This window comes from Anomaloglossus baeobatrachus, chromosome 7 (assembly GCF_048569485.1).
Source record: "Anomaloglossus baeobatrachus isolate aAnoBae1 chromosome 7, aAnoBae1.hap1, whole genome shotgun sequence".
Taxonomy (NCBI): Eukaryota; Metazoa; Chordata; class Amphibia; order Anura; family Aromobatidae; genus Anomaloglossus; species Anomaloglossus baeobatrachus.
The window spans coordinates 116,045,798-116,067,599 of NC_134359.1; the positions used below are offsets into that span (position 1 = coordinate 116,045,798).

Below are 21,802 nucleotides of genomic sequence, written 5' to 3' on the forward strand. Positions count from 1 at the left end.
CTCAAAGGTAAATGTGTGAGACCTGATCACTATGCGCCTGTGTAGTCACACCTCGGTCAGCCTTCTGGATTACCTGTTTTGTACTGTCCCCAGCATGGGTGCAGTACTCAGTGGTGCCTGACCAGGTCAGGGGCGCCACACTTGTAGTGTACAATGCAGCATTTTAGACACAGCAAAAACACGCTACATCCAAAATGCTGCAAATACTGATCATGGGCACGCAGCCTTAAACAATGTGATCAGCAGTGCTGAAAAGGATTGGATGTGGGCGTGACAAATTGCAAAATGGGTGTGATCAGGGGGCGTGGCTCAAAATTGCCACGGCGCGCTTTGTCTCTCTTTCTCATCTTTAAATGTTGGGAGGTATGGGTTTGCGTATGTCCGTGATTCTGGTACGTATAAAAAAAAAGCACAAACGTACCAGAAACACTGACGTGTAAAGGGGGCCTTAGGTGAATATTATAAAAGTGTTTTTTACGTTCTACACAGCGGCCTGGGCTCTTATATACAGCATTATAGAATGCGGTATATAAGGGATCGCTGGTTATGGCTGCAGCTTATAGGCCACAAATCTGGTGACAGGTTCCCTTTAATATATCACTCTAGAAACAAACTGTGGTGTCGAATCCAATCCTATATATGTACACATAACCATATGTACCGGGCAATGTTATTTCTTACACATAAAGGAAATCCATAATGTCTAAAATAAGCCAACCATGAGGTCTAAAGATGTGCCAAATTTATCATCCAGCATGAGCCACTGTGATAAATTTGGCCCTTCCAGTGTACTTCTAAGGTCTGTAATAGTAGGATATTTTAATGTCTGCCCCTGTATTTACTTAATAGAGGTGCTGGATCCAGACTGAAGGGCAGGAGGACATAGAGATCATGCATAGACACAAAGTGGTGAAGAGCAAAGTGAAACAGAAGGCGAGACGGATAGTCGGAATCTAAATGATGTTCTGAGCTTTCCAGGGCTTCCTCTCCCTGCAAATATAAAGTGTGCAAGAAGGATGAAAGAGAACACAAACTGTTTTATCCTGGGAGTGGATGAAGGCACAGAATACAGAGCAGCTAAAGAGGGGAAGGGAAAGGACCATTTTATTAATACAGGTGCCAGGGACCTTCTGCTGTTAACCCTCGCTATACTTTTTATTGAACACATTTATACAAAGATTCATTACTTTATGAAGAATCATTTTAATGAAGTGATAATACCGTAGTACTGCGTCCATAAGATCCTTTGATGGCCGAATCCAATTAGCTAAGATTGCAAACTATTTTGTAGTTGTTAAACATTTTTTTATGTGGAGGGAATCTGTCAGCAGGTTTTTACCACCTCTTGTGAGAGCAGCACGTACGTCTGTACGTTATGTACAGACAAATTGATTCCAGCGATATGTCACTTACTGGGCTGCTTGCTGTAGTTTTGATAAAATCACTGTTCTATCAGCAGGAGATTATCATTAGAGGACTAGTAAACCTGCTGCCAGGTAGTCGTATATATTAAAGAGCTCGGTATACCTCTGCCACTATCATGGAATAACAGCTTTCTGCCTATGCACAGTGTATACAAAAAGCTGCCAATCAATTGTGTGGACGGGGTTACACAGAGCTCAGCATTCAGACAACTCATAGATCTGCAGCAGATAAAACTGATTTTATCATAACTGAAGCAACAGCCTAGTAAACGATAAATCACTGGTATCAGGGTCTCTGCTCCTACATTATGCTGCCCTCAGATGGGTTAGCAAAAACCTGGTGACAGATTTTCTAGAAATATAGCTTTAGATATATAAATCTAAAGCTTAGATATATATCTTACAAACATGCCAATTTTGCAAGGACCAGCAGTCCATCTAATATGTATGTGGTGTCCCAACTCTCCCCCATCAGACATTGTTAGGGAGCTGTTATCGGGCCAGACATCTGTTCAGGGCTAAAGGGAATTAAGGCAAGAGAAAGAGTTATCACATCAACTTAGGGTACCGTCACACTTTAGCGACTCTCCAGCGATCCCACCAGCGATCTGACCTGGTCAGGATCGCTGGTGTGTCGCTACATGGTCGCTGGTGAGCTGTCAATCAGGCATATCTCACCAGCGACTAGTGACCAGCCCCCAGCGACATGTGGAAGCGATGCTGCGCTTGGTAACTAAGGTAAAGATCGGGTAACCAAGCGCTTGGCTACTCGATATTTATCTTGGTTACCAGCGTACACCGCTTAGCGCTGGCTCCCTGCACTCGTAGCCAGAGTACACATCGGGTTAATAAGCAAACCGCTTTGCTTAATTACCCGATGTGTACTCCAGCTATGTGTGCAGGGAGCCGGCACTGGCAGCGTGAGAGCGGAGGACGCTAGGAACCAAGGTAAATATCGGGTAACCAAGCAAAGCACTTCGCTTGGTTACCGGATATTTACCTTGGTTACAGCTTACCACAGGCTGCCAGATGCCGGCTCCCTGCTCCCTGCACATTCAGATTGTTGCTCTCTCGCTGTCAAACACAGCAATGTGTGCTTCACAGCGGGAGAGCAACATCCAAAAAATGAACCAGAGCAGTGTGTAACGAGCAGCGATTTCACAGCAGGGGCCAGATCGCTGCTCAGTGTCACACACAGCGAGATCGCTAATGAGTTCACTGGTGCGTCACAAAAACCGTGACTCAGCAGCGAACTCGCTATGTGAGAAGTACCCATTACCCTGTCCATGTATGGTTCATTCTAATAAGGGTGCGGTGCATGGACATAGACCACAGGACAGCTCCCAGGTAGAGGTAGGAAGACCCTTTCTAAGTAAGGGTACTGTCACACTTTAGCGACGTTCCAGCGATCCCACCAGTGATCTGACCTGGTCAGGATCGCTGGTGCGTCGCTACATGGTCGCTGGTGAGCTGTCAATCAGGCAGATCTCACCAGCGACCAGTGACCAGTCCCCAGCCACCAGCGACGCGTGGAAGCGATGCTGCGCTTGGTACCTCAGGTAAATATTGGGTAACCAAGAGCTTGGTTACCCGATATTTACCTTGGTTACCAGCGCACACCGCTTAGCGCTGGCTCCCTGCACTCGTAGCCAGAGTACACATCAGGTTAATAAGCAAACCGCTTTGCTTATTTACCCGATGTGTACTCTGGCTACGTGTGCAGGTTGCCGGCACTGGCATCCTGAGAGCGGAGGACGCTAGTAACCAAGGTAAATATCGGGTAACCAAGCAAAGCACTTTGCTTGGTTACCAGATATTTACCTTGGTTACAGCTTACCACAGGCTGCCAGACGCCGGATCGTTGTTCTCTCGCTGTCAAACACAGCGATGTGTGCTTCACAGCGGGAGAGTAGCGTCAAAAAAATGAACCAGCACTGTGTGTAACGAGCAGTGATTTCACAGCAGGGGCCAGATCGCTGTTCAGTGTCACACACAGCGAGATCGCTAATGAGGTCACTGGTGCGTCACAAAAAACGTGACTCAGCAGCGATCTCGCTATGTGAGAAGTACCCCTTAATCACACTCTATTCTTGGGTGAAGTTAATTCTTGCACAACATGAGCACCAGAAATCTGTCTCAATTTGCTTGTACGAGTATCATGATGACTATAGGGATGGCAGTAAACCGAGGCTCCTAAGCTGACCCTCTGGCTAGGGAGCCCTATGCTATTCCTAGTCTCAGGGATACCTCTAAAGGTGGGGATGCCTGAGTCTCTTTCCTTGCCCTGTTCCTGAGCACTCCTGATCTGATATCCCTCACACAAGGGGGAACTTGACTAGAGTGAGATTAAACCCACAAAAATAGACAGAGGAAACCAAAACTCTGTCACACAGCATGGACACAGAGGTATAAGACAATAAAAGATAAGGAGGAAACAAGAAGACAACAGGTTAACTTCACAACCACTCTATTCAAAAAGCAACACTTTCCAGATAGTCTGGGACATCAAAACCCGCAGACCAAAACAGTATAAATTACTGCTGGCATGGGTAGAAGATTTTATCCAGCTTAAATATGAGAGGGGCAGATGTATTGGCTTTCTCACAATATGTGATCAAAGGAGCCTAAAGGCCCGGTCACACTAAACAACTTACCAGCGATCCCAACAACGATACAACCTGATAGGGATCGCTGGTAAGTTGCTAGGAGGTTGCTGGTGAGATGTCACACTAAGCGACGCTCCAGCGATCCCACCAGCAACCTGACTTGGCAGGGATCGCTGGATCGTCGCTACACGGGTTGCTGGTGAGCTGTTGTGACGCCCTGGGCAAGCCAGGGGTCACAGGTAATGACATCACCACACCCTACACCCCGGTTAGGTACACCTCAGCTAGACCAGAAATCCTTGTTGCCTTCCCCAGGGGCTGATGTCCACACCAGGGGGTGGAGCCAGGCGGTTGGTCTCCACCCACCAAGGAGTTCACAGTCCTGGAGGAAGGAAAACACAGGCAGTTAGAGTTTGGAGGAGGAAGTGAGAGGAGAGACAGAGTTTGAGGGAAAGTAGTGAAAGAGAAAAAGTGACAGTTTGAAAGCCTGAAGTTGGTCCGGGTGTGTGCCCCGGACTGAGACAGCAAGGTTAGCAGACGGCGGTGACCGTCTGCAGGAGTGGCCTATCGGAGGTGCCGTAAGGACCGTGGACGGGTGGTGGCCCGGCGGTACCGGACCGGTACACAAGGAGAAGCCAGCACCATTGGCAGGGGCCTTTCGGATCCCGGCAAGGCTAGGAGTCGCCGTGAATTTGCCAAATCCGTCAGTGAAGGGGACCTTCGGGTCTCCAAACAACTAAGTCCCGATCGAAGGCAACCGTCCAACCGTATGAGAGAGACACCGCCAGCGCCAAGGCACCAGTTTCTTAGGGCCAGCGCCTGCGGGCAAAGAGGGGCTCCTCCGGCCCATATCCAAGTCGGGGAGCGGGTAACCGGTGGGAACCCATCGCTACCAACATTTCACAAGGTGCAGGGAAAGAGACAGTCACCGTTAACTACCGGGGAAAAGCAACAGCAGCCGTCCGTGGGAACCGTCTTTCCAGCCGTGTGTTTTACCGAGAACTGTGTCAACGTCTCAGGCTGAGTGAGTACCACCGTGCCGTGAGGCACAGCGCTGCCCCCGCGACCCTGCACCTCACCAGGCCCCGCAACTGGCCTGCCATCCTTCATCCTCCACCCCATCACTGGGCCCCGGGACAACCAACCCCTACCCACGGAGGGGAGAACTAACAACTCTGCTGCTCCCTGTCACCGCTCCCGGGATCCCCATACAGAGCAGCGGTGGTATCCACACAATCACCACAACCATGGGTGGCGTCACGGACAATAAATCCCCAAAACCAAACCCCTTTTCACTCACGGGCGAGGAGCGCCGCTCGAGTCCCCGGGATCCGGCCCATCGCTCGAGCCACCGAGCAGCGGAGGCCGCAGCAGCAGCGGCAGCCGGACCCGAGCAGTGGGAGAGCGCAGCATCCCCTCCTCCGCCCGCGACACTGTCACACAGGCAGATCTCACCAGCAACCAGTGACCAGCCCCCAGCCAGCAGCGCTGCATGGAAGCGATGCTGCGCTTGGTAACTAAGGTAAATATCGGGTAACCAACCCGATATTTACCTTGGTTACCAGCGCAGACCGCTTAGCGCTGGCTCCCTGCACACCTAGCCACAGTACACATCAGGTTAATTACCCGATGTGTACTCTGCTATGTGTGCAGGCAGCAGGAGCCGGCTTCTGTGGACGCTGGTAACCACGGTAAACATCGGGTACCCAAGAAGCCCTTACCTTGGTTACCCGATATTTACCTTCGTTACCAGCGCCCCCCGCTCTCACACTGCCAGTGCCGGCTCCCTGTTCCCTGCACTCCTAGCCACAGTACACATCGGGTTAATTACCCGATGTGTACTGTGGCTACGTGTGCAGGGAGCAGGGAGCCGGCACTGACAGCTGAGAGCGGCGGACGCTGGTAATGAAGGTAAATATCGGGTAACCAAGGAAAGGGCTTCTTGGTTACCCGATATTTACATTGGTTACCAGCGTCCGCAGAAGCTGGCTCCTGCTGCCTGCACATTTAGTTGTTGCTGTCTCGCTGTCACACACAGCGATCTGTGCTTCACAGCGGGAGAGCAACAACTAAAAAATGGTCCAGGACATTCAGCAACAATCAACTACCTCACAGCAGGGGCCAGGTTGTTGCTGGATGTCACACACAGCAACATCGCTAGCAACATCGCTGCTACGTCACAAAAGTTGTTCCTTAGCAGCGATGTTGCTAGCGATGTTGCTTAGTGTGACGTGGCCTTTACAAGTAGGCTAGCAAAGGTCAATGCCCGAGTTTGCCTATGTTGATGAGGGACATCAGAGAAATTATCGGGCGGAGTGTCAATCTGCAATTTGAACAGAGCCTGACGGCACCATGACAGTCAGCGAAGTCTGTGCAAAACTCTGTGTAACAGCTTGGTAAATCTTCACCATAAGGCTTTGTGTGCACTAGAAATGTGAAGTTTATCAAAAAAATTTCTTGAGAAACTTCTGGGAGTGGAAGATTTCCGGACCGCCGGAAAAAATCTGCACCAAATCCGCGGTAAATCCGCATGCGGATTTGCCGCGGATTAGCCGCGAATTAGCCGCGATTTTCCCGCAGGTTGTTCCCTGCGGATTTTGCAGGCTGTACTGCAGAAATCCGCAGGTACCTGTGGAAAAGAATTGACATGCTCATTTTCTCAAGAAGTTTTCTCAAGAAAATCTTCTCAAGGAAATTTCTTGAGAAAAATCTGCAGCGTGCGCACAGCTATTTTTTTTTCTCATAGGATTTGCTGGGAAATGTCTGCACAAAGATTGCAGACATTTCTCAAGAAATTTCCGCTGCAAATCTGCGGGTAAATCGCGGGTAAAACGGCCTAGTGCACACATAGCCTTATACTTTATTTGATTCTGCTCTTTGCCTCACAAGTCTAAGGTTAATGCATGAAGATCATAATGTATGGAGCTCAATCAGGTAGAGTTCATGTCAATATATTGAGTAAATGCTGTCAAACTTTATGAACTGAGTCCACGACATGAGATCTCTAGTAGGTTTAAATAATACTGACATATACAATTCCCGCTTCAAGTCCAGTTGTAAAAGGAATGTGTCAACAAGAAATTACCTAATGTTCAAATTCAATTTTTGAGTTAAAACCATTTTTTTGCAATGTATTTTTTTTTTCCATATCTCAAACTTAAATAAAAAAAAAATTAGAAATTCTGCAATTTTCACATTGCTCACTGGGGCTTATTTAGTCTATAACCTCCTGTTTCAAGAAACAACACATGCACATAGCCACAATGAACAATCTCTGATCCACTTTGCATTGATAATGTGCATAGTGTCAGGATCAGATTTGATATCACTATTGTGATTGGTGGATCCTGTGTGATCAGCTGTGTATTAAGGTGTCAGCTGTCATTGTAATCCTGCCTCTGATGATAAGGAAATTGCTGTAAACTCTTCCATCTAACATGACCCCAGTTGCAAGATTACTCTTTTTTTTAATAAAGGTCATAATATGAAAATATAAAAATATTGTCATTTTTGTTATTACATGTAAAACATAAACCTGATTGAAACAAGAAATCATTTATTCCATGAACTTAGCTAAGACAGTATTACCTTGGTAAAAGCCCTTCAGTAACTTCTCACTTTGCCCCATCATATGCATTTTATTCTACAGATGATGAATTTCAATTATGTAATTATTACATCTATTTTTAACAACCAGATTAAGCTTTATTAATGTGAAATTAATTTAGAAAAACAGTGTAAAAAAAAACTAGTGAGGAAAGTCATGTAATCTTTAGAGAAATAGAGGCTGTGAGCCATCAAAGAGGCTGAAAATCCCTTTCCTCTGATTTAATTCCAGGGGTGCTGGCTGTATATTCATAGAGATGCTTCAGGGATACCCCGCATTCTCTGGTGTGTCAGATGCCTTTGAGCAACTTGAAAAGATTTGGTCGGTAAGTGAACAACCCTTTAGTATAGTTACAACCTACACAATACATTATGTAATAAGATGATATTTTTCGGACCTTTTTGCCTTTTCTCCCTAGGTATTACCATTGTAACTGTGGCATTAGGATCTGTCAATGTGCCAGATAAAGACATAGAGTAACCAAGCTTCTAAGATTGAGAGATATTATCATACTATCAAGTTTACAATACCTTACAAATATGACATGTGCACCTAATGGGTAACTTGAAGCTCATTGTCACGCTAGGTATGGGGAAGCACCAAGCAAACAGCGAAAGGGAAGGGAAACCCTTTGTCTACAGTAGGGAAAGGGAAGATGGTGACCCCTGACCAAACCTACTGCTGGTCCCTGGGGTCCCTCACTACCCTAGATAGGTTCTGTACCTCTGCCCCAAGCCAGATACCTGTCCCTAGATATCCCTAGTGCTGAACCCTGAATAGGGAACGGATGGCATGAGCTCTTTGTTAACCCCACTAAACACTATAGATGACAAAAGGAGGACACACAGAGGGAAAATGCATCAACTACTTATCTACAGATTACACAGGTAGACGTTAAGCAACCTATTCCACAACAATACCGCAGAGGAGTACAAGCCACCTGCTTGCAACCAAGAATTGAATGAACTGAAAAATATCACCAGCCCTAGTCTAAGGAATGGGTATTTAAGCACCAAGAGAATGCTGATGATCAGGAGCTGAGTGGAAGGCGAGCTCCTGTTGGGTCCAAAAGGGGAGAGATGAATCCAGCAGGAAAGCTACCTATACCAATGAATACTGACAGCAGGACATTGGAAAGTCAGGGAGCATTCTGCAAAGGCAAAGGCTGCAACCTTCTATGGCCAGAAGCCACATGACTGTCTGTCACCCATGACACACCCATGACACTCGTTGGCCCCAATGCAAAATCTCCAACTAGGCCTCCAACTCTTGCATCTTTAATATTTGGAGACTTTTAATATGGGCCAAAGTGATATATTGGGCCTCTACACTCAAGGACCCGTGTGTGAGTGCAATCCCTGCTCCTATAGTTACACCCCTGTGTACCCATTTTCTGTAAAAATAAAAACCCCTTTTAACTGTGACTCAAAGTATTTTAATTTTACAGCTTTTTCCCATTACATTCCAAAAATGGATGCTAGTCCTCATGTTAGTGTAGTGATGACCTAGGACTCACCGCAGGGCAAGATGCAATTATGGTACACAAGACGAGATTGCACAAGATCAGCATTTATACAAGTGAACGGGGTAACTACTGGAAACAGTAAAGTTTTAACACACTGAAATCCTAGCTGGAGCGCGGCAACAGTACGTCCCCCAGCCATTACAAAGATGACCACAACAATAGACTTGGCAGACAACTAATCACAACTACGCTGCACTAACAGCCTTGATGACCTTGATGACCTTCGCTACTCAGGCCGTACGGATACTACGCTCTGGCTATGGAGGCCTATGCCTGGAGGCCTATACTCACGGACCAGTTGAGGGGGGACAAGTCCACACACGGGAGCTCTGTGCTGTGATGCTTGTCAGTGCACATTTCTCTATGCAGGGCAGGGGGGTAACTCTTCTTCTTCCTCGATTTGCCGATGTCTGGAACTTTAGTACTTGCCTGATGGTGATCAGGGCTCTCTGATGTCCTGGCCCACAGTCTCTATCGCAGCTGGCACCATACCTGCCTTCGAACAAAACTCAAACAGCATTCCTACTCTCTCGCTTCCCTGAGGCGACCCGACTGCTCCTGTTCCTGCCTAAACTCTTCTCTTGCTCCTTCTCCCTTTCCCGCTCTTTTGGGGCCGGGTTAGTCCAAGTTTCCAGTTCAGAGGGCAGCACCAGTCGAGTCGGCCAGTCCATAACATACAGAAAACAGAGGAGCTCTCCTTTTACAGTAAGTGCTCTAACTGTTTCGTAGGGGCGATACCCCTACATTGGGCACATCCCTTCTTTATGCTCCTACCGTAGTAGCTGACTAACAACTCAGAACTACTCTGGCATCATGCACAGCTTATGTTCAGGTTAGATAACAGACCTTTATCTTCTTATGCTTGGCTTGAATTTTGCAAATATCAATGTATATTAACTTAGACATTGATGTATTTGGTGCAGTTCATCTAAGCAGAGTCTCCATGAGAATACCTACCTCACTGATATCATCAGATTTGCATTCTCATCAAGCTGCAAACCAGTACTATCAAGCGATTAGATCTCAGCAGTGAAATCTTACAAGTTGCATTCATATTTAATTCTTTTTTCTACATCTCATTCAGGGTCAGAGTAAAGGGGGCTTTACACGCTACGACATCGCTAATGCGAACTCGTTGGGGTCACGGAATTGGTGACGCACATCCGGCCACATTAGCGATGCCGTTGTGTGTGACACCGATGAGCGATTTTGCATCGTTGCAAAAACGTGCAAAATCGCTCATCGGTGACATGGGGGTCCATTCTCAAAAATCGTTACTGCAGCAGTAACGAGGTTGTTCCTCGTTCCTGCGGCAGCACACATCGCTATGTGTGACGCCGCAGGAACGAGGAAGCTCTCCTTACCTGCCTCCCGGCCGCTATGCGGATGGAAGGAGGTGGGCGGGATGTTACGTCCTGCTCAGCTCTGCCCCTCCGCTGCTATTGGGCGGCCGCTCAGTGACGTCGCGGTGACGCTGCACGGACCGCCCCCTTAGAAAGGAGGCGGTTCGCCGGTCACAGCGACGCCGTCGGGCAGGTAAGTATGTGTGACGGGTCTGGGCGATGTTGTGCGGCACGGGCAGCGATTTGCCCGTGTCGCGCAACAGATGGGGGCGGGTACCCACACTAGTGATATCGGGACCGATATCGCAGTGTGTAAAGCCCGCTTAAGCCTTCTTGGTATCTGCAGCATCCTCAGTCCCAGATGTTTAGCATTATAGTTGCCAGGTGTACAACCATTAAAGGGGTATTCCCATCTCCAAGATGCTATCCCAATATGTAGTTGGTGTAATAATGTGACTTCAGACTTGTGAATCCTCAGAGTGCACAATGCGCACGCTGTTAGGAATCTCCAGCCCTTGAAATGGTCATGCATGCAATTTGCATAGTTCTGGCCACATTCCGACTAGTCATATACAGCCTTGCTCAATTCACTTGTATTGAGTGAGGCCGCACACGTCTAGTCTGCTCATGACTGCATGTATGCAAACCACATACTTGCGGAAACGCGCACTCTTGCTGCCGGTACAGGCACAAGAGAATTCTGCCAGAATTCACAAGTCCGCAGTCACATAGTTACTACAGACTTGTACGCCAAGACTGGACAACCCCTTTAAATATGCAGAAAAACACTGATTAGTTAGAAAACTAAAATATCAAATGATTGCTTCCCCTCAATGGCTCTCAAGGCACCTGTCTGCTTCATTTACCCTCAGTTAACTTTAAAGTTTATTGATTTTTTTTATTTATAGCTTACGCTTAAAAAATAAACATTAATATATACTGTATATGTAAAATAATTTGCTACTTACATGTGACACAAAGTACTATATTTCCCTAATATAGATCTTTATTATTTTAAATCTTTATAAAACCTACAAAATGCTTCTATGCCCTCTACGCTGACATTTTTAGATTGGCGGTATGGACCTGTGGAGAGGAAGAAGAGGCTCCTGCTGTTTGTTCATGTAGCATCAATTTCAATGTTTTATTTACTGATTGACCTTTCCTTCGTCTTCCCACACCGTCAGCACCAGCTCCTTCATCACAGGGTGTACTCTTTGATCACTGAGTGTATATTCTTGGACTCAGAAAAGAATCATTTATCTTCATTACGCGGGAATGACAGACCTTACCATAAAGTCAAATGTTTTCCTTTTCTAAGTTTCATATTTCCTTGGGCTGCAAATGTTAAAAGAATCCTGCTAAATTTATTGACAGTCAATCAGTCAGGTTTGTGTCTAGCAGTAATAAAACATGAGGCTTAAGGCTGGAAGGCTTATTTATTATCTCTGGATAGTTTCCTTCTTCTAGATGCCAATGGAGCACCCCACAGGGTCTTGGGAATACTCGTCACCGGGCCGGTGAGGGTCAGGGGATGTCACGGGTGGCTGTCTGGTTTTGTGGCCCCGAGGTATCCGCAAAAGGGGAAATGAAGGATGGATGGTAGGATGATGAGGATGAAGGGGTTGAGGAGGTTGGGAGTAGTAGTTGTCTCTTGACGCCACATATGTTATGCGGCCAGGGATTAACCGTCGTTGCAATCGCTATCCTCTGGGGCTGATGGTGTCACAGCTGGGATGGTTCAGCTCCCCACAGGTGAAGCTAGGCCCCAGGGAGGATGATAGGGGTGGTAGTCTATGGTGTTGTACACTGGGGTGCAGGGCTGAGGATGCCGACAGTAACTGGACAACACAGGTTGGTAGTTTCCTTTATCTTTACTGGTCAGTTGTTATAGTCCCAAAGTTAAAGTGGTCCGATCAGCCGGGAAGCAGTGAGGAATCTCTCTTTGCCAGGTGGGTTGGAGGCCTTCCTTAGTGAGCCCTGTGTGTATGTCACTGTGGCCTGAAGCAGCATAGCGTCCCACTTCTTGGATGCGGTTTGCCTTTTCCCTTGTGGCGGGCAGTGCAAGCCGGATGTGGGGCCCGCTTGTATCTGTACCGCCCCGGCGCCAGCAGCCAGGCCACTGCTCGGATCCGGATCTGCGGTGGCTCGAGGGGTCTCCGGACCTGAGTGGGGTCGCGCGGACACTCGAACTAAAAGGGGGGTATTTACAGGGGATTTTGTGGTTAGAGTTTGTGACGCCACCCACGGTGTGTGGTAAGGTGGGATACCACCGCTGCTGTTGGGAGCGCCCGGTGGCGGTGGAATGGCAGCCTGATATTTAACCCCTCCGTGGGTAGGGGGGGATGCCCCGGGGCTTGGTGATGGTGAGAGGGGAGCACCGTTGGGGAGGAAAGGGTCACTGCGTACTCACTCAGTCCAATAACGCTGACACCGACAACTTGTAAACCAGAATTCTTAGCACCGCTGTAGCAAGGAGGGAGCACGCCGGGATCCCGTGCCCTATGGTGTTGTCTGTTAGCCTGTGACCTTGACCTTGGCACCTCTGTCTGTAGTTGGTCCCTCTCAGCATGAAACTGAACAGGTCCTGCTCACCCGTATGGCTAACGGCTCTCAGGGTTCACGCTTGGGATTTGCTGGACTATATATTGGGAAAGTCCTATCTCCCTCGTTGAGCTAGTACCCCGATTTTGGAGCGGGTGGAGGACGAATCGTGAAGTCTTCGCTTCTGTCGGGTAAATTACCAGGACGCGTGAAGCTACTTCCCAGCCTAGGGTCCACGTACCCCGGCGTGCCCTGGCCCCTGCCCGGAGATGGCTCAAGGTCGCTGGCTGCGCTGCTCGGCAGTTCCGTGCCCCATGACGCGATCCCCTGCGACTGGGGTTCCAGCTCCTACCAGGCCCAAACTAATGTCTGCCACCTAGTACTGAGGAGCCCAGCTCCCTGACCTCTCCACTCGAGAGTCAGCACTCACTACTCTCAACTGTCTCCTAACACTCCTGACCTCCCCTTACCAACTCCACCAAGTGTCCAGCCCTATTCCCTTCAGGCTCTCCACTGGTGTGTCTGGTGGTTGTGGTGCAGAGTGTTTCTAGGATTTTGATTAGCTTAGTCTTAGCAACACTACAGGCTAGGGATCCGTAACCAAGGAGGATTGGATATCATGCAGAAGGGCAGATTGCACAATACCCTGTGATGACCTGATAGGGCAGGGCGTCACATATCACCACGGCCCCGGGCTCTATTGTGCTACTTTGCCTTGGTGATTTTTTTGCTGGGCCAGGCAAATGGAATCTGCTGCCCTCCGGGTTTTACTGCTGGGCCGTTTGCCCCCGACAATCGAGGACCCCTGTGTCCTGATCTCTGCGCCTGCTCCTGGAAAACTTACAGACAGCTCTCTTACAGTGACCTTTCTCCTTCCTCGCCACTCGTGTTCTGAGGTCTCTCTTCCTGTTCCTCTCTCTAACCCCTCCCCAGCCCAGAATGCACACAAAAGCTTCCCCAAACAGGACTTGAACTCCCCCTTCTGGCCTGGATTGGGAACTGTTGTGTGTGATAATCCCTGACACAGAGATCTCCCCGCTGCTTCAAGGCATAGCATTTCCCTCCCATGAGGAGAACAACGCCACTGTAGCTCCCATGACCACTGGGGTGCCACACCTACATTATTTTAGTTTTGGTACAGCAACTACATATCTATTTGATGACAAACCTTTTTAGTGATGTATATTAATTTGGCAGAGATATACAAGTGCATCTCAATAAATTAGAATATCATCAAAAAGTTAATTTATCTCAGTAATTCAATACACATATTACATAGTCATTACACTCAGAGTGATCTATTTCAAGTGTTTATTTCTAGGTATCAGAGGCTGTGGAACAAAAAGGCGAATAGGGTCTTACCAGATAAAGAATAGGGGTATTAATGTAAGGGGCACTCACCTATAGGAGTTGTGAAAAGATCACAACACCTAAACCCGCATAATCGTAGCTAGTGACAGCTGTAGCCCCGAAGAAATAGGATGAAATTCTCAGAAGTAAAAACGGGTATCATCGCTGCGCTTATCACTAATGCAAGCCAGGAATTAGTAAATCTAAGTCTTTATTGCATGTGCTAATACAAGTCAATGCATTTCAGGGGTCACAGTCCCCTTCCTCAGGACAATATAGCAGGCAAGGAAAAAAAAAAGTCAAGTTTTTTCCTTGTCTGCTATGTTGTCTCCTGAGGAAGGGAGCTGTGACCCCTGAAACGCATTGACTTGTATTAGCACATGCAATAAAGACTTGAATTTACTAATTCCTGGCTTGCCTTGGTGATAAGCACAGCCGTGATACCCATTTTTACTTCTGAGAATTTCAAGTGTTTATTTCTGTTAATGTTGATGATTATGGCTTACAGCCAATGAAAACCCAAAAGTCAACATCTCAGAAAATTAGAATACTTACCACAAAACTCCTGCAAAGGCTTCATAAGCATTTAAAATGGTCCCTTAGTCAGGTTCAGAAGGCTACACAATCATGGGGAAGGCTGCTGACTTGACAGATGTCCAGTAGGCCGCCATTGACACACTCTACAAGGAGGGTAAGCCTCAAAAGGTCATTGCTAAAGAAGCTGGCTGTTCATATTAATGGAAAAATTGAGTGGAAGGAAAAAGTGTGGTAGAAAAAGGTGCACAAGCAACCGGAATTTCCGCAGCCTTGATAGGATTGTTGAGAAAAGGCCATTCAAAAATTTGGGGGAGATTCACAGGGAGTGGAGTGCTGCTTGAGTCGCATTCCTTGTGGCAAGCAACGCATGACCAATAGACAACGCCAGAAGCGTCTTACTTGGGCCAAAGAGAAAAAGAACTGGCTGTTGCTCAGTTGTCCAAGGTGTTGTGTTCAGATGAAAGTAAATTTTGCATTTCATTTGGAAATCGCGGTCCCAGAGTCTGGAGGAAGAGTGGTGAGGCCACAATCCAAGCTGTTTGAGGTCTAGTGTGAAGTGTCCACAATCAGTGATGGTTTGGAGAGCCACGTCATCTGCTGGTGTACGTCCACTGTGTTTTATCAAGACCAAAGTCAGCGCAGCCATCCACGAGGAAATCTTAAGCCTGCTTTACACGCGGCAATTTCTCGTGTGATCGCATTTGCGATCGCACCCGCCCCCATCGCTTGTGCGGCACGGGCAATTTGTTGCCCGTGTCGCACAAAGTCAGTAACTCCCGTCACACGTACTTAGCTCCCGAACAACCTCACTGTGGGTGGCGAACATCCACTTCCTGAAGGGGGAGGGACGGTCGGCGTCACAGCGACGTCACACAGCGGCCAGCCAATAGAAACAGTGGGGCGGAGATGAGCGGGACGTAAATATCACGCCCACCTCCTTCCTTCCGCATTGGCAGCGGCCGCAGGTAAGCTGCAGTTCATCGTTCCTGGGGTGTAACAAGGAGCGACGTGTGCTTCCTCGGGAATGATGAACAACCGGAGCACAGAAGGACGTTCGATATTTTGAAAATGAGCGACGTGTCAACGAGCAACGATAAGGTGAGTATTTTTGCTCGTTCACAGTCGCTCATTTGTGTTACACGCTACGATATGTCAAACGAGGCCGGATGTGCGTCACTAACGATGTGACCCCAACAACATATCGTTTGATATATCGTAGCGTGTAAAGCCCGCTTTAGAGCACTTCATGCTTCCCTCTGCCGACAAGCTTTTTGAAGATGGAAATTTAATTTTCCAGCAGGACTAGGCACCTGTCCACACTGCCAAAAGTACCAATACCTGGTTTAATAACCACAGTATCACTGTGCTTGATTGACCAGCAAACTCGCCTGACCTAAACCCCATAGAGAATCTATTAGGTATTGTCAAGAGGAAGATGAGAGACACCAGACCCAACAATACAGATGAGCTGAAGGCTGCTATCAAAGCAACCTGGGCTTCCATAACACCTCAGCAGTGCCACAGGCTGATCGCCTCCATGCCACACCACATTGATGCAGTAATTCATGCAAAAGGAGCACCGACCAATTGAGTATTGAGTGTGTTTACTGTACGACTTCTCAGTAGGCGCCAACATTTCTGGGATTAAAATCATTTTTTCAGTTGGTTTTATATAATATTCTAGTTTTCTGAGATAATGACTTTTGGGTTTTCATTGACAATAATCCATAATCATCAACATTAAGAGAAATAAACTACTGAAATAAATTAACTTTTTGATGATATTCTAATTTATTGAGATGCACTCTCAGTGTTAGTGGCTATGAAAAGTTTTTGTCAAATACAGATCTTCACCATGAAATCTAGATAACACTAATTTAATTTATAGATGTTGTCCTGTAAGCAATATTTACCATTTATCCATAAGTAATAAATGTACTACTGGTAGGATCCAACAACTGTGACCACCACTTATCCTAAGAACGAGGGTCCTGTTGCTTCTGGGGAGTGAAGCTGTAGTGTGCATGGGCGACCACAAGTCATCAGAGAGCACTTCTATGTTTGGGTGCTCGGTACGTATAACAAGCAGTTGGGACGCTTAACCCGTCTACTGAGTATAAAGGAAGTCAATGGAGAACTCAAGCATTTTTCCGAAAGATCTTCTGTAAAAAGGCTTCCCCATTGACTTTCATCATACTCAAGTTGCACCCATCCGAGCATCCAACTGCTCTTAATGAATATCGAGCACCCGAGCATGTTAGTGCTCGCTCATCACTAGTGACTACCTCTCTATTTACTTTCATGGGTCTATGAAATCAGTAGTGTGCAGGTCACCACCACTTCCATATACATAAGGTATGGTGAGAGAAAATCCTTTGATTCAAATGTATACCCCTCTATAAATCACTTACAGTATAAGGCAACATCTTGAATATGGGATTTAATGTTTGACTCCACATTGTAAATAGAATATTGAAAAACTACAGTTGTTTCAAAGGCCGAAACTAGATTAATAGTACAAGATGAAAAGTCTTTCTTAGAGAGAATTTAGAAAGCTTGGGCTCATTTAGCTTAGAAAATAAAAATCTCAGTGGAGATATCATTTATATCTATAAATACATGTGTGGTCAATATAAACTACTGTCATGACTTATTCCTTCCAAAGACAATACTAAGGACCAGGGGACATTCACTACGTGTGAAGGAAAGCTAAATAGGAAAGGGTTCTTTACAGTTAGAGCAGTCAAACTGTGAACTGTCCCCAGCAAGGGGCAATAATGGCACACACAACTATATCAGGTTATAAAAGAGGGGTGGATGGTTTTCTAATACAGAATGGCATGGTGGGTTTTAAATAAGTTAGTGATTGCTAATGTAAAGTGGTAGAGAAAGGTTGTACTTGATGGGCCTATATTTTTATATATTTTTTTCAACCTATGTAACTATATGAATAGATCAGTGGTTACTTATGTGCACTACTGCTCAATTTATATGGGGAGACAGGACCCCATTCATGTGATTGGTGGTGTTCCTGTAGGTGAAATCGCCACTAATCATTTATCACCTATGGTATGGAAAATATGTCTTGCAGGAACACAGTGGTATGAGACATTGCTCTCTGCAGGTTTACAGGATTCCTTCATTTACATTTTCAGGTACGTTAAAAAAAGTGAACTGATAATTTAGGATGGTTTGTATTCTGGTAATTGTCAGGTCTCCTTAATTACATTATTTTACTGCATGAGAGGATGTTATCACTGTTAGTAATGTAAAATGAATTATTCCAGGTTATCGGGACTCCAAGAGAGGAAACGTGGCCTGGAGTATCGCAACTTCCAAACTACAAAACAGGTATGCCAATCGTCGAAATAACTGAAACTTATGGAGGACAGTAGGCTGAACGTATATGTACATAGTAATGGTAAATTCCAATTATTGCCCAGTGTATATGCGCCCAACGATCAGCAGGACTCTTAGGTCACGTATCATATTATTTTTATACAGATGTAATAATCATGGTTACCTGACAGCTCCTCCTCTCGTGTATTGATCATACTCCTCTCCTAATCATTGCTGAAAGAAAATGGTCCTTAATGATTACTGACCGTCCTCTTTTATTATTGATTGGCGCTCATTACTGGTGGTTTATATACCTATGATCTTATGTGAGTATTGAAAAATTTCACATTTTTTGAAATTAGTATTTCTGCAACCTTGAATTTGTTGCTAAAAGGACCCACATATACATTAGACTGCCAAACTCACTGATATAGGACAATCTAATGTGGATGGGGCCTTACGAATCTCCCGATGATGTTGGAGAAGAAAAGAATCCAACTTGTTGGATTTCAGACTCCGAGTTCTTTTGTTCTCTGGAAGAGTCTGGCAGTGGCTCTCTCATAGAGAACACAGGAAAATTTGATCGAGCTGAGCACTCCTGTGTATGTGAAAGTCAGCTGTCGACCGGTTGATTGGTCAACAGATATCTATGTGTATGGGGGGCTTTAAATATCTCTCAAATATACTGTGTAGTAGGCAGCAAAAATGCAAAGTAACAATGGAATGCTGTAAGGGGATGTGCACACATTGAGTATTTGTATACAGACATTTCTGCACCATTTCTCCATCTCTTGGCAGGAAAAACCCAGCAGCAAAAATCTGCGTTTTACGTTTTTTTTTTATGTGTTTTGCATGCATTTTACTAGCGTTTTTGGATACGAATAAATTTTATACAGATATATATATATAGCCAGACAGATATATAGACATATAACTACACAACCCCCCAACATATAGTGAATTTGCACCCTGTGTAGCTTATTGGACAGCTTTTTTGATTAAATAAGTAAATTAAAAAAACAATGTGGGGTCCCCTCTATTTTTGACAACAGCCAAAGTAAAGCAGACAGCTGGGGCCTGATGTCAGCCTGTGAAGGTCCATGGTTATTGTTCCCTTCCCAGCCTAAAAATACCAGCCCAGAGCAACACCAGAAGTGGTGCATCACATTCTGGCGCTTTACCTTGGCTCTTCCGAATTGCCCTGGTGCGGTGGTAATCTGGGTAATGGCAGTTGGGGTTGATGTCAGATGTGTAGTGTTAGCTGGCATCAAGCCCTAGTGTTAGTAATGGAGAGGTGTCTATCAGACACACCCATTACTAACCCAGTAAGGGAAAAGAAAAAACACACACACAAAAATACACCCCTTGAAAAATAAATCCCTCACACTTTTCCTTCTTCACCATTTCATTAAAAAAAAAATCCATGCAGGTCCATCTGTAGTCCAGGTATTCCAACATAGTCCACAAATGGAAACCTGAAAATTTTACAAGAGAGCAATAAAAATAAGACACATTTCCTCGTTCACCAATTTATTAGAAAAGTTCCCAGCTTCAACATTGTCCTGTGGTTCCGCCCAATGTTCCTCGATTACCTAGATCAAAGGCTATGGAGCCTTAGGCTGCTTTCACACTACGTTTTTTTAACATGCGTCCTGAACATTTTTTTGCAGCAAAAGCGGATCCAGTGCAAATACGTTTTAATTTCAATGCATTTTCAATGGACGAGCGTCAACATGTCTTCACATGCGTTTGCGTGTGTTAGGCCCCTTTCACACGTCAGTGATTCTGGTACGTTTGTGCTTTTTTTTAAACGTACCAGAATCACGGACATACGCAGACCCATTATAATGAATGGGTCTGCTCACACGTCAGTGATTTGTCACTGCACGTGTCTCCGTGCGGCGTACACGCGTGTGCGTGATTGCCGCACGGAGACATGTCCATTTTTTTCTGGCATCACTGATGTCCCACGGACCACGCAGTGGTGTGGTCCGTGAAATACGTGCCAGAAAAAAACGTGCATTTAAAAATAATAAACATTTTAACTCACCCGGCGTCCAGCGATGTCCTCTGCAGCCCGTTCTCCCTGCTGCTTCTAAGCCGGCTAATTACTGTCGCGCATATTCATTATGCGCGACACAGCCGACCCGGAAGCAGCTGCTGCGGGGGTCAGCGCCGGCCGGATGCTGCGGCGCGGGAGCGATCAGCACCATGGAGAGCGGGAGCGGGCACAGGTGAGTGAATCTCTAAGTGCAATCACGGGCCTCGGATAACGGAGCCCGGATTGCACTTAGACAACCCACGTGTGCCGAGATTCACGGCACACGCAGGGACATGTGCGTGTTTTACACGTCACTGTTTTTCACTGACGTGTGAAACGGGCCTTATAGTGAGGATCCAGCGAGTTGCAGTATTTTAACATTTTTCAAAAACGCTACTTGTAGCGTTTTTCAGCTGCGTCCAAATACTGTTTGTCACTGGATCCTGAATATACTGCACGCAAACGCATGTGAACGCTGGCATGCTGATAGATAGGATCCTGTTGGGCAGAAACTAGCCTGGCGTAATCACAGAGTCTCTCTCTCTCTCTCTGTCTGTCGTTCTCTCTCTCTCGGTATCTATCTCTCTCTGTCAGTCTGTCTCTGTCGCGTGTGTGCGGTGATGATGGGGGCTGTAGTGCCGATGTGTGCGGTGATTATGGGGGCGGTAGTGCCGGGGTGTGTGCAGTGATGATAGCTGTGTGCAGTGATGATGGATGCGGTAGTGCCTACATCTCTCTCTCTCTCACACTCACTCTCACACTCTCTCACACTCACTCTCACACTCACTCCCACTCCCACTCCTAACGTCTGAATTTCCAGTCTATCACATTCAGATCCCCTCACTCCCGATCCCATGACTCCAATACCTGCCCATAATTTCAAATGATAGGATCCTGTAAAATAACACATGCGTTTGCATGCGTTTCTCTTTGGAAAACAGGATCCGCTTTTGCAGCAAAAAAAAACGTTCCGGACGCATGTTAAAAAAACGTAGTGTAAAAGCAGCCTTAAGGGGGCTTTACACGCTGCGACATCGCTAATGCGGAGTCGTTGGGGTCACGGAATTTGTGACGCACATCCGGCCGCATTAGCGATGCCGTTGCGTGTGACACCGATAAGCGATTTTGCATCGTTGCAAAAACGTGCAAAATCGCTAATCGGCGACATGGGGGTCCATTCTTAAAAATCGTTACTGCAGCAATAACGAAGTTGTTCCTCGTTCCTGCAGCAGCACACATCGCTGCGTGTGACGCCGCAGGAACGAGGAAGCTCCCCTTACCTGCCTCCCGGCTGCTATGCGGAAGGAAGGAGGTGGGCGCGATGTTACGTCCCGCTCATCTCTGCCCCTCCGCTGCTATTGGGCGGCGGTTCAGTGACGCTTCAGTGACGTCGCTGTGACGCCGCACGGACCGCCCCCTTAGAAAGGAGGCGGTTCGCTGGTCACAGCGACGTCGCCGGACAGGTAAGTATGTGTGACGGCTCTGG

General features: G+C 46.7%; 1 protein-coding gene across 2 annotated transcripts in view; it reads left to right on the forward strand.

Moving 5' to 3' along the window:
- Positions 1–21,802, forward strand: part of CDK15 (cyclin dependent kinase 15) — a 379,934-nt gene that overhangs the window by 139,365 nt on the left and 218,767 nt on the right. For both annotated transcript variants that reach the window (XM_075317605.1, XM_075317606.1), the window contains 2 exons: positions 7,869–7,962; positions 18,224–18,287. In XM_075317605.1, the coding sequence (XP_075173720.1) occupies positions 7,869–7,962; positions 18,224–18,287 (158 nt within the window). The remainder of the gene's footprint in view (positions 1–7,868; positions 7,963–18,223; positions 18,288–21,802) is intronic.